At 51.0% G+C, this 12,368-nt stretch overlaps 1 protein-coding gene across 1 annotated transcript in view; it reads left to right on the top strand.

The window, feature by feature from the left end:
- Window positions 1-12,368, top strand: part of Tg (thyroglobulin) — a 164,496-nt gene that overhangs the window by 19,055 nt on the left and 133,073 nt on the right. The window contains exons 12-19 of the mRNA XM_051202542.1: window positions 2,779-2,916; window positions 3,261-3,338; window positions 3,895-4,007; window positions 6,881-6,983; window positions 8,294-8,494; window positions 9,160-9,372; window positions 10,570-10,724; window positions 10,880-11,036. Coding sequence (XP_051058499.1) covers window positions 2,779-2,916; window positions 3,261-3,338; window positions 3,895-4,007; window positions 6,881-6,983; window positions 8,294-8,494; window positions 9,160-9,372; window positions 10,570-10,724; window positions 10,880-11,036 — 1,158 coding nt within the window. The remainder of the gene's footprint in view (window positions 1-2,778; window positions 2,917-3,260; window positions 3,339-3,894; window positions 4,008-6,880; window positions 6,984-8,293; window positions 8,495-9,159; window positions 9,373-10,569; window positions 10,725-10,879; window positions 11,037-12,368) is intronic.

Genomic DNA, 12,368 nt, shown 5'->3' with positions numbered 1-12,368 from the left:
AGCCTGGTCTGGCCAGAGGCCACTGAGTTTTCACTGACCCCACGTCAACATAACCTGAGCTCTCTCTCTCTCTCTCTGAGCCGCATCTGCATCCCCATCCTTTCTCAGTGGTCTCTGGAGTTCCTGGCCATCCTCCCCTGACAACATTTACGTGACATCAGAGTGAGTTGCCTGCAATAAGCTTGAGACTCCCTGTTTTCCCCTGATGGCACCTGCTGCTGGCTTGGGAGTGGCGTCTTCGTTCTATCCTCAGAGAAGGCTCTGGCAGATCAGCCCATCGTTTGCTGCTCCCTCCCCAACCAGACGACTATTCTGGGGGCCAAAGCACCACACCTTCCTCATTTCCTTCACACCAGTGGCCTGCCCATCGCACACCTGGCCGCCCTTTTTCCTCTGTCCAGGGTCCACCTTTCCCACTTCCTCAGAAACTGGAGGCTTCTGCTTTTACCAGGGAAGCAGCTGTTTCAAACCCGGAGTCTGTATGGAGTCTGGGGATGGAGGTCCCAGGACAAGGAGAGGGTGAGGGCCGCAAAGCACCCTCGGCTAGCAGAACATGGAGGCAGTGTCTAGAGGCAGAGCTGTACCCACTCATTGCATGTCACCTCCCAGCTCTTTTAATATGATGTAACACTTACCCAGTCAGTACTGAGTTCATTTCACTGATGAGCAAATGCAGGATCAGAGAGGTAGAGAAACTTGGCTTTATCACACAGCCAAGAGATATGATACCAGGATATGTAGAAACTAATCAGCTTTGAGAGTACCATACACACCAGGCTGCTTCAAATGCAAATCTTGGTATCTGACTGCAGGTTGATGCTGTCCTTCTATCTGAGATACCTCCTCCTGGAGTCCTGAAGTTGACAGGTTGGGAAGGACCCCCCCCCCATGAAACAGATTGCCGAAGTTACACCAGAGATGGTAGTTCTCTGGGATCCCCAAGAGGAACCACACCCTGGGCACTTCCATTTGTGGAAAGGTTGCAGGCCAGACAGGGAAAGGGGACGGGAGAGAAACCCAGCTCTGTAGAAGGGTAGCAGGGACCTAGGGTGAGGATCTGGGGGATCCAGGCCACGTGGCCATGAGCTCTGACCACTGCTTACTTCTCCTTGCCCTTCTTCTCACACATGCACACATGACAGCATTTATTCCAGCTCTCTCTCTCTCTCTCTCTCTCTCTCTCTCTCTCTCTGTCTTCCTTCTTACTTTCTATCACTTGTCCCTCTTTTTTTTTTTTTTTTTTTTTTTTTTTTGCTTTGTTTTATACATACTAGGGCCTCATATGCCAGGAAATTACTCTTCCATTGACCCACACCCCCCCAGTTCTTTTTTAAATTAAAAAAATTGAGACAGCTTCTCACCAAGTCTCCCAGACTAGCCTTGACCCTGTGGCTCTGGCCGGTCTTCAGCGTGAGATCCTCTTGCCTCCGCTTTCCCTGTAGCTGGGATTACAGGTGTGCATCAGCGTTGACCTAGGGATCAGTTGTCCCCTGAATGTATGTCGTGAGCCAGGTTCTTTGTGCAAAAGAAACATGGACCTCAGTGCTAAGGATCCTAAATGTGAGCCCAGAAGAGGAATGTGATAAGCACATACATGATCTATTGTACATGTATGAAGTGTTGGATGGTGGCGAGTGATGAGCAAGAGGATCCATGCAGGGCTGGGAGAGGTGTGGTGTGAAAACCACATGTTGTCAAAGCTGTCCTTCCATGTCCTGTTGTGAGACCCTGGCTAAGTAGTGTCTGTCTGTCTGTCTGTCTCAGTTTTGTTACTGGTCAGATGGGACGCTGATGCCGCCTAGGTCCCATGGCGAGGATTCAGTTAATCCTTTCTAGCATGTCCAACCTACAGCCTTGTGGGCCACATGTGTTTCAGGATGGTTAGGAATGTGACCCCACACAAAACCGTAAACTCACTCAAAGCATTATGAGGCACGTAAGTGATTTTATTTCTGTCACCCAACTGCGTAGTTCTTGATACTGGACTTTGTAGATGACAGTGTCGTACCAAAAGGTTGACACACGCGATACACAGCATACCTTTGGGCGTCCTGTGTCGTGGGATATTTGCCCACTGTGTGAAGGTGTATTGCAGGCGATTGGTGTAATAAAAAGCTGAATGGCCAATAGCTAGGAAGGAAGAATAGGAGGGAGGAGAAGGAATCTAGTCACGAGAGAGAGAGAGAGACAGAGAGAGAGAGAGAGAGAGAGAGAGAGAGAGAGAGAGAGAGAGAGAGGCCAGGGACATGGAGGGGAAACAGGAGGTCCAAGATGGAAGAGAGGGTTAGACCACATGATAGAATGTAGATGAAGATAATGGGTTAATTTAAGTTATAAGAACTAGTTAGGAACAAGCCTAAGCTATAGGACAAGATTGCACAATTAACAAGAAGTCTCTGTCTTTTGCGTGTTTGTGAGCTGGCAGCCCAAAGAAAAATCTTATGACATCCATGTCTCTTCTGTAGAGTAAAGTGCATCCCATGGGCATGAAGCCCCCAGCAGCCTAATGGATCGTCTATGCGGTTACCACACAGGGTTACGGAGAGCCCTCCCAATGCAGTCTAGCACTTATTTTCACAGGGAGATCTGTTGTTGAGAGTCTCCTGGCTGTCCAAAAGTCTAGGAGAAATTTCAGGTTGAAATGTTTCTCAGGTTGTAAGAAGGCTGTCTTACATGCTGCATGCAAGGACTTGTCCAGAGGTGGGCGTGGTTTATCTCAGGACAGAGCGGCCCACAAGGCAGCTGTCACATTCGGTGCTTTTCTTTCCCTGGCTCCAGCATTGAATTTCTATCAGAGACTTCGAGCTTCCCGGGGAGAGTCCAATGGAGCTGCAAGTCTTCTGTGGTCAGGACCCTATGTGCCACAGTGTGATGTTCTTGGAGGCTGGGAGCCCATGCAATGCCATGCTGGGACCGGTAAGGAGACTGTGAGAGGGCGAGTGAATATTTAGCAGAGAGAGCCACAGTGGGAACCAAGTGGTCCAGATTACTGGCCCCTCTTCAGTAACTAGGAAAAACCCGTAGCTTCTCTATTACCAGCTGTCTCCCCTGTTAAAGGGCAGCAAGGACCGGGATCTGTAGTCAGTGTGGAGTTGACATGCTCATTTACTGGGGGTCTTTTGATTGTGGGCAGTGTCAGGTGAGGGGGCACACAGGCTACCTTGCTGGCTATGAATGCAAAAGAGAGAAGTTACTCACCGGACCCTTGGGAGAGTTCCCACCATGCTTCCGGAGCTGATGGGCTATGGCTTCTTTCCCAGGACAGTGCTGGTGTGTGGATGGGCAGGGAGAGTTCATTCCAGCCTCAATGACTGCAGGCTCCACCCAGATGCCCCAGTGTAAGTAAAGCTGGTGAGATTCTTCAATCTGGTCTCTGTAATGACCTCTGTGCTGCTGGAGCCAGCCTGGTCACGAAACAGAGAGGGACTCTAGGATCTAGCCCTCCAGACCTGTCTCTGAGAATGCCCTGGACACATTGTTTTCTGTGTCCCCAGGTCTTGGGGCTCGTGTTGACTTTGGGACATCCTTGTTGGTGCTCTCTCTGGAGATGTACCAGCAAGAGCCAAGGCTGGTGACAGCTTGGCTTTAATCCCTGTGCCCTGTCCCTGGGCATCTTCAGCTACAGTGGTTATATTGCTACCTCATATGCATTTCTGAGCCCAGCCTCCTATTGAAGGTCACCTCTGGGCCATCGATAATTGATAGCCATCTTGACCCTCTAAAGCCACCAACATAGCCCACACATGTCTCTCCCTGAATGGAGCCTGCCCCTCTGAGGCTCGAGCTCTGTGGAGTACGCATCCACTGGTCTGGAGTCTGGGGTTAGCTGGGGTTGCCTGCCTCCCCTTAGCTCGACAGCAGTTTGTTTATAGCCCCTCTCCCCCCCCCCCACAGGCCCCACAAGCTGTGAGCTATCCCGAGCCAATGGGCTGCTTTCTGCATGGAAGCAGGCAGGACCCCAAAGAAACCCAGGCCCAGGAGATCTGTTCACCCCCACCTGCCTACAGGTGAGCTTCTGCAGACTCAGGAAGGATGCATGGAGGGAAGGTGGCATTGACACGGCCTCCTCTGACTGACGGTGGATTTTCTAGATTTCTAGGTCATTCTCTTTAGTATAAAACTCTCAGGGAGTCATGGGTGCCCTGATCCTTCTAGACCTGGCTGTGTGTCCTTGTGTAGGCCTGCTTTTATTCTCTGTGTCCAACTGTGTCTTGCTTTAATCATAGGCCTGGGCCTTTAAAGACCGATTATGTACTTATATTATTATGCATAATAATGTATAAAATACAGTAGAACACAATGTATGTGCATGCATACTCACATATGTGTGTGTGTGTGTGTATGTATATTTGCTATCGTATGTTTTCTGAAGTCACCTTGTTTGGGTCAGTGGGCTTTGTCTTCTGGTTCCCAGCCTTAGAGGAAGACGTCACCCCTCATCACTTCTAGCTCCTCTGTTGCCAGTTGTAACTCACAGTGCCTTGAAACACCGACGTAAAAACCTCCAGGGAAAGCATTCATGTTCAGGATCTAACCACTTAGTTACCAAGTGGCCCACTCCCCCGTGCCTGTCCCCTATCCCTACTAAAGGGTGGGTGACATCGCCCCCCTACTCTGCTCCCCTCCCAGATGAAAATCAGATGAAATCAGGAGTATGAGATGTTCAGGGACATGTAATGCTAGGCGGCGCCATAGTATGGTGTAGCCCGACGCTTTTATGTGTCCTGCACAGTCCCACAGCCTCTCTTAAAATAACCACTCAGAAGCTTAATATTAATTATAATTGTTTGCATGATGGCTCATAGTTATTATTGGCTAGCATTTATATTACTTATTTATTTTAACCACATAAAGTTCTTTAATACATTTCCTTGGCCCTTTTAATCAGTAATGATTGATACAATCATTGTATGCATACATGCATACAAGATATGTATGGGAGTGTATGTATAGCATTTATATTTAAATCAACCAATTTCTATTAATCTTTGTATTGCCCCATGGCCTGTGGCTTACCAGTATGTGACACTGGGACATCTGTCTCCTTTGGTGGCTGGATGGTGTCTCCTTGACTCTACCTTCTTTCTCCTTGTATCCCTGCTTGGATTTCCTGCCTAGCTATATTCTGCCTTGCTATAGGTCAAAGCAGCTTTATCCATCAACCAATAATAGCAACACATATTTGCAGCATATAGAAGGACATCCCACCCACATCATTATGGGATTCCATAAACAATAGGTCCTCTTATTAATTAATTTGTACAGAAAGTTGCCATTTTGGTCTAGTTTTTTATCTTGCCTGACAAATCACCTTCTCCTGGAGACGCAGGTCAGCCCAATGTTCCTAGCATGGCTGTTCTCCTGAGCAAGGAAATGTGGGCACTGCAGCTTCTGAGGGCAGGAAGGGTAATTCTGACATGTGATCTGATGATCCACAGATTGTGAGGGTTTTGCCAGCTATGGCACTGGTGAACAACAGCTAAAATCCTCACTACCCAAACTGATACCTTCATTTCTGGCCTGCCTTCATCCCCCCCCCTCCCCAGGACTGGTATCTAACCAACAGCTAGACTCCATTTGGATCTCAATGAATTGAGACTGGTATTCACAATTCTAACTTTCTCCCATAGACTTTCCTCAGAACTTAGCTTGAGTTTGAATCTTACCTGGTGGTTGACCAGATGGCCAGAAGCAGAGGCATGCCCTCCTTCTGATCTCTCTCTCTCTCTCCCTCTCTCTCTCTCTCTCTCTCTCTCTCTCTCTCTGTCTCTCTCACTCTCTTTTTCTCTCTCTCTCTGTAGAATGATAAGGGCAGCAGAGTCCCCAGCTTTCTGAGTAGTTCTGGGTTCTGTGTCTCACCTGGGATGAAGGTTGCAGACATAGGATGGGGGCTTTTCTGCTGAAGGAGTTCCTGGAGTGAAAGTACTCTGGAATCAGGCCTGGGGAGATGGCTTTTTCTGTAAAGTGCTCGTCTGACACGCACAAAGACCAGAATCCCCCTAACCCATGTAGCAAAAGCTGAACATCATAGTGCCTTAATCTCAGTACTGAGGTGTCAAAGATCGGCGGATGCCCAGAGTTCCTGGCTAGCAGGCTTAACCTATATGGTGAGTTCCAGACCAATGAGAAATCCTGTCCAAAAATATTGGGTACCTGGCACCTGAGGAACAACAACCAAGGTTGCCCTTTGACCTCCATGCACACACAAATACATGCATACATATCTACACACACACACACACACACACACACACACACACACACACACACACACACACGGCGGGGGGGGGTGGGGATCAATCTAGTCTAGCTTCCTGGCTTTATATGGGGGGGGGACTGAGGACTGAGGCCTAGATAGTTGAAGTGTGAGGTTGGGGAAGCCTACTGTCCCAGGACAGAGCAGGAAAGTAGGAGCCCATGCTGATAGGTCATGTCTGAAGGTCCCCCAAAAGGAGGAAGGGCTTGTGGGATCATTGTCTTAGGCCACGCCTGTATTGCTGATTACAGACACTTAAGGCTTTTTTGAGGTTCCGAATTAAAAATCGTTTCTAGAATTAGTTCTGGACCATGTGGAGCTGGTGTGGGGCACATGCAGTCCTGCTCCTCTCTAGTTCCAGGACATTGTTCCCTTGCCTCACGTCTCATAATAAGACGAGTTTTCCCTTCCCTCAAGTGGCACAACTTGTCCTTGCTTGGTGCCAACAATTTAGAGAATGGCTATAAAGTCTGAATGGACAGTGACCCCTTTATGGAAAGCCTTCTTTGTCTGGAGAAGCTGTCACCAGTTGTTGAGGAAGGGACATTCTTGCAAGCCCTTCTCTCATCAATAAGAGAACTGCAAACCCTCGCATATACTGAAATAACCGTGGCTTTATCACAGACAGGACAGTATGCCAGGCAGCAGTCATCAAAATCCGGAACCTGGTGTGTGGACCCAGCCTCAGGAGAACGATTGCCACAAAACACAAACAGCAGTGCTCAGTGTGAGTAACCTTCTCTTCCCCTTGCCCTAAAGCGGCCGTGGTGAGCATGGAGGCCAAGCCCCAGCTCTGCTCCCTCCTCAGCTGGGACGAGACTGTGTCCTGATACGAATGTGTCTCAGCTTTCCCGTCTATAAAACAGGCACCCTTCCTGTCTTGAAAGATCTCAGGAAAACCAGTGCGGCCAGGAGCTGGCTGTGCTCTGTAACCGAGAAGCACTGGCCAGGATCAGTGCCCATCATCTGTCCCTGCCTACGGGGGACACTGGCATTTTGGGGACGACTGGCCATGCAGCCCTGAGGCACTGCATGCTATGCCTGGCCCTACATGTTCCCAAGGGCAACCCTGGGCTCTGAGGCATGGGTCCAACATTAGACTCCTGAGTGGCCTCTTGCATTCCTCTCTTTGCCATTGCTTGTGCTTGAGATCCTGTCACAAACTGTGGTCAGCACATAAAGAGAGGGCACACTCATTGTGACTCAGCTGCCCAGAAGGCGTCCATCCTTCCCCACTGTGCTCCACCTGGTTCCCACAGACCCCCCAGGGAGGGATGTGGCAAAGGGCAGAGCAGGGGTCAGAGGGAGCAGGTGTCAGAGGGAGCAGGTGTCAGAGGGAGCAGGTGTCAGAGGGAGCAGGTGTCAGAGGGAGCAGGTGTCAGAGGGAGCAGGTGTCAGAGGGAGCAGGTGTCAGAGGGAGCAGGTGTCAGAGGGAGCAGGTGTCAGAGGGAGCAGGTGTCAGAGGGAGCAGGTGTCAGAGGGAGCAGGTGTCAGAGGGAGCAGGTGTCAGAGGGAGCAGGTGTCAGAGGGAGCAGGTGTCAGAGGGAGCAGGTGTCAGAGACAGCAGGTGTCAGAGGGAGCAGGTGTCAGAGGGAGCAGGTGTCAGAGGGAGCAGGTGTCAGAGGGAGCAGGTTTCAGAGGGAGCAGGTGTCAGAGGGAGCAGGTGTCAGAGGGAGCAGGTGTCAGAGGGAGCAGGTGTCAGAGGGAGCAGGTGTCAGAGGGAGCAGGTGTCATAGGGAGCAGGTGTCAGAGGGAGCAGGTGTCAGAGGGAGCAGGTGTCAGAGGGAGCAGGTGTCATAGGGAACAGGTGTCAGAGGGAGCAGGTGTCAGAGGGAGCAGGTGTCAGAGGGAGCAGGTGTCAGAGGGAGCAGGTGTCAGAGACAGCAGGTGTCAGAGGGAGCAGGTGTCAGAGGGAACAGGTGTCAGAGGGAGCAGGTGTCAGAGGGAGCAGGTGTCAGAGGGAGCAGGTGTCAGAGGGAGCAGGTGTCAGAGGGAGCAGGTGTCAGAGGGAGCTCCCCATCCCTTGTCTCTGTACAGGCCCAGGCCTCTGTGATGTTCTCAAGAGTGGAATCCTGACCCAGAAAGTCAGCCCTGGCTACACCCCAATCTGCGAGGCACCTGGCGGGGGCTTCTCCCCGGTGCAGTGTGACTTGGCCCAGGGCAGTTGCTGGTGTGTCCTGGACAATGGGGAGGAAGTGCCTGGGACCCGCGTGGTAGGCGCCCAGCCTGCCTGTGAGAGTAAGTCTCCAATGACCAAGCCTTCACGTCTGGAAGCATGTGGGAGTCATTCTTACTCAAACGTCCACAGCTACACACACACACACACACACACACACACACACACACACACACACACACACTATGCGACCTGTGCTGAGAAGACAGAAGCTAACAGAAGCTGGCTCCCGTCTGTCACCGGTGTGTGACCTTGGGAAACCAGGTTGTGCCACAGCCTCCCATTTCCTTGACTCTACAGCAATCACAATGTCTAGTAGATATGATTTTGGAAGCACCCCAGGACCCTGGCCTGGTCCTCCCGTGCTGCAGAGCCCCATAACATACGAGTGGGAGGCAGAGGCAGCAGGCAGGCACACGGGCATCAAGAGCCCATAGTCACTTTGGGCAGTGCAGACTGGAGGGACACGAGGGAGGGGCCAGTGCTGAAGACCTCACGCACAGGACTATTGTCCCTCTGGGGGGAGAGGCTACAGGGGCTGGTCCTTGAGCTCAGAGCAGTAAAAGTGGAAACATGGACCAGGTTGTGACCCTGAGGTAGCGAGGATGAGGTGGTGGCTCACCGGATTTGTAAGTTAGCTGCGGATGCTGCTGTAACTCGCCTTTGTGGGCAGGAGCCGGGCCGCAGCCGGGCAGGTGCCCATGAGTCTGCTTCTTCCTGCCCCCAGGCCCACGGTGCCCGCTGCCATTCTCTGAGTCACGTGTGGCTGATGGAGTGGTCTTCTGTGAGAAGGCTGCTGGTCCAGGAGCGGCCGCCATTCAGCAGTGCTATCTGCTCTGCCGCGAGGGCCGTCACAGTGCCTTCCCGCTAGGGCCACTGATTTGTAGCCTGGAGAGTCTGCGCTGGGTGTCACCGCCGCCACCCCGAGGAGCCTGCCAGCGTGAGTAGCGATGGGGACATTTGACTTGCATCCTGTTCCCTCTCTGGGCTGTTGCTGAGGAGACTCTGAGGAGACTCTCCCAACTCATACACAGCCTTTTTATAAGTAGGGTGGTACCAGGGCTGGAGAGCTGGCCCCATGGAGCACTGCTTCTAGAAGGAGCTCTGGGAGCAAATATGTCCACAGCTCCTGGAGTTAGGTTATATTGGTGGCTCTCTGGAGCCAAATGTTGTATGGGAGAATTAATGTTATTCTAGGTTGCCTGTGGCTACTTGAATTGGAAACAGATATTCAGTGGTAGATGCTCTGGCTGCCAAGCACTAACCTCTGCCCATATCCATCTTGACCTGTGTGGTGAATTCCTGGAAGGGCAAGGGTCTAAGACCTGTGCCAGATGGGCATTAGCACCTTGGGTAAATGGAGACCTCTCCCTGAGGCAGCTTCTTTTGCTGCCTCAGAAAACCCATTCAACTCAGGTGAAGACAAACCCACCCACCTACACATACTACCGCGTGGCAGCATGGGTTTCCACCCTAGCCTGACTTGACAAGGCCAGGGCATCAGCAGCCCCGGCAGACCAGTTTGAACTGGATCATTCACTTGACCCTCCCAGTGGTAGGAGAAGCATCTTGAGGTGGAGACCAGTATCCCGAGACTGACCTCCATCCTAAGGCTCTAGCTGACTGCCAGTGTGTCTAAGGTAGGATTAGCTGCAAAGCACTGTGGGTTGTAGAGGGTTCTCATCCGGAAAAAGTTTAACATGTGGTTTGCACAATTAGGGGGCCTGTCTCCTTGACTGTGACAGAGTGGCCTCAGTTAAAATTAAGACCAAGTCAATCGTCATTGAACACTGAGCAGCATTAGGGAACATGTACCCCTAGCCTGCAGAGTCATGTGGGGTGGGTGGTGTTCATCTGCAAAGCAGTATGGGAGATTTTTCCAGGGAGAATGTCAGAGTCTCTATGAAGCAACCCCAGTTCAGAGACTGAATCAGCTGGGAGTTTGGCTGTGCCGAGTCTGAGGCATTCAGAGCTGAACCAGTGTGCCAGAAGGCACGTGGTATCTCAGGCCATCTGTGCAAAAAAGGCAGCACTTGTGTGTTTATGCTGAAGGAGGAGGGACTGTGAAGTGCCCAGGAATGGATCAGGCAGGCCTGTCGCCTCAGCTCACCGGGTCCTTTCTTGTGCCCGGCTGCAGGGCCTCGGCTGTGGCAGACCATGCAGACCCAAGCACACTTCCAGCTCCTGCTCCCGCCAGGCAAGATGTGCAGTGCTGCCTACTCCGGCTTGCTTCAGGCCTTCCAGGCCTTCATACTGGACGAGCTGGCAACCCGTGGCTTCTGCCAGGTCCGGGTATGTGGCAGCCTTCCCACAGTGAGGGCTTGGGCTGAACTCAGAATCACTCTCAGGGAGCCTCATGTGGGGAAGAGGTTTTTCGGTCCCGACACATGCTTGCTATCAGCAGCTTCTCCTAATGTCCCTAAACCAAGATGTCCATCTCCATGCAGGTGAACACATTTGGGACCCTGGTTTCCAGTACTGTCTGTGACAACTCCTCGGTTCAGGTGGGGTGTCTGACTGCAGAGCGTTTAGGTGTGAATGTCACATGGAAATTACGGCTTGGGGACATCTCAGTGACCTCACTTCCAGATTTACCCAGCATCGGTATGTCTATCTGTGTGACAGCTTTGAAGGAGCTGGGCGGCCTCCTTGAGCCTCAGACTCCTCCCGGCAACGAAACCGGAGAAGCAAGTGCTCTTAAGCTGCTGACCCTTCTCGCCTGGCAGCACAAACTGGATAGATTACTAGATAATTATTACTACACAATCGATAGACTACTAGAAAAGCGGGAGACATGAAATTGAGGAAGTGGGTAGGGGTGTAGGGTTGATCTGGGAAGAGTTAGAGGAAAGAACTGTGGGTGGTATGATCAAATTACATTGTATGAAAGCCTCCAAGAGTTAATAATAGTATTGTGTGTGTGTGTGTGTGTGTGTAGACAGATAGATAGATGCACTAGTAAAGTTCTTGTCAGTAGGACAGATAGCATCACAAACAATAGAGAGGCTAGACACTTCAGTGTAGGGGTAGACACAGCATGAAGGGAGACTGGGTGGAGAGAGGGTGTCTTCACTGGCTCACAATTTACATACCACCCATTTCCACTGGGAAAACACCTCAGCCCATTGCCTCTATCAACAGCTTGACGGTTATGCTAGGGATGAATAGAGAAACCACAAAAACCTAAGAAGATAGGGTTGGGTGAACTGTGTGAGAGCCATCATGCGTGTGTGCCCTGTGTTCTCTGAGCTTTCTGGTAGGGTAGGGACTGATCCATACATTGCTAAGTAGCATCATTCTTAGGGTCTCAGGGAGCAACTTCTGTCTCTCCTCTGTCATTCAGTTGCCCAACACCCAGTTACCCAGAGTGCCTGGAACCTGACCTCTGTTCTAGGACAATAAATCTCTCAAAAATAAATAAAATAAAAACACAAGGTTGGGGTAGAATCCAGTAGGCAGACTACAGGTCTATAACCCTCTTGGACTCCTGATGGTACCTTGGCAATGATCTATCTAGCATTATGGATTGGAGGTTTTCATTACCCTTCCCCTAAGAAAGCCTGGATAGTTTGAGAGTGTTTGATATTGTAAAAGCATGAGAGGTTTGTCCCCAGCTTCAGTGTGAGGATAATGATGACTGTGGCTTCAGGCCAAGGCCAGTGGCAGGTTGCAGCATGGATGTTCTCTACACATAGAGGTCTGTATCAGTCCCTTAGATGGAACTCCTCTGCTTTCTACTTGGGAAGTCATAGCCCTCTGCAAACTTAGCGAATAGTAAAAGTCGCATTTCTAAAAGAAGGCCATGCTTTTCATGTGGGTGGCTCTTGGGAACTTCCCCACCTATAAATGAAGCATCCCTAGGCCTGTCAGCTGATGTGAACACTGAGGCTTTGTAGAGATCTGAATCTGCTTTACCAGATCACAGTAAAGCACAGT

Source organism: Phodopus roborovskii, unplaced genomic scaffold (assembly GCF_943737965.1).
Source record: "Phodopus roborovskii unplaced genomic scaffold, PHOROB, whole genome shotgun sequence".
Lineage (NCBI taxonomy): Eukaryota > Metazoa > Chordata > Mammalia > Rodentia > Cricetidae > Phodopus > Phodopus roborovskii.
Note: the sequence above shows the minus strand (reverse complement) of the source record. Positions and strands in the feature narration are given on the sequence as shown.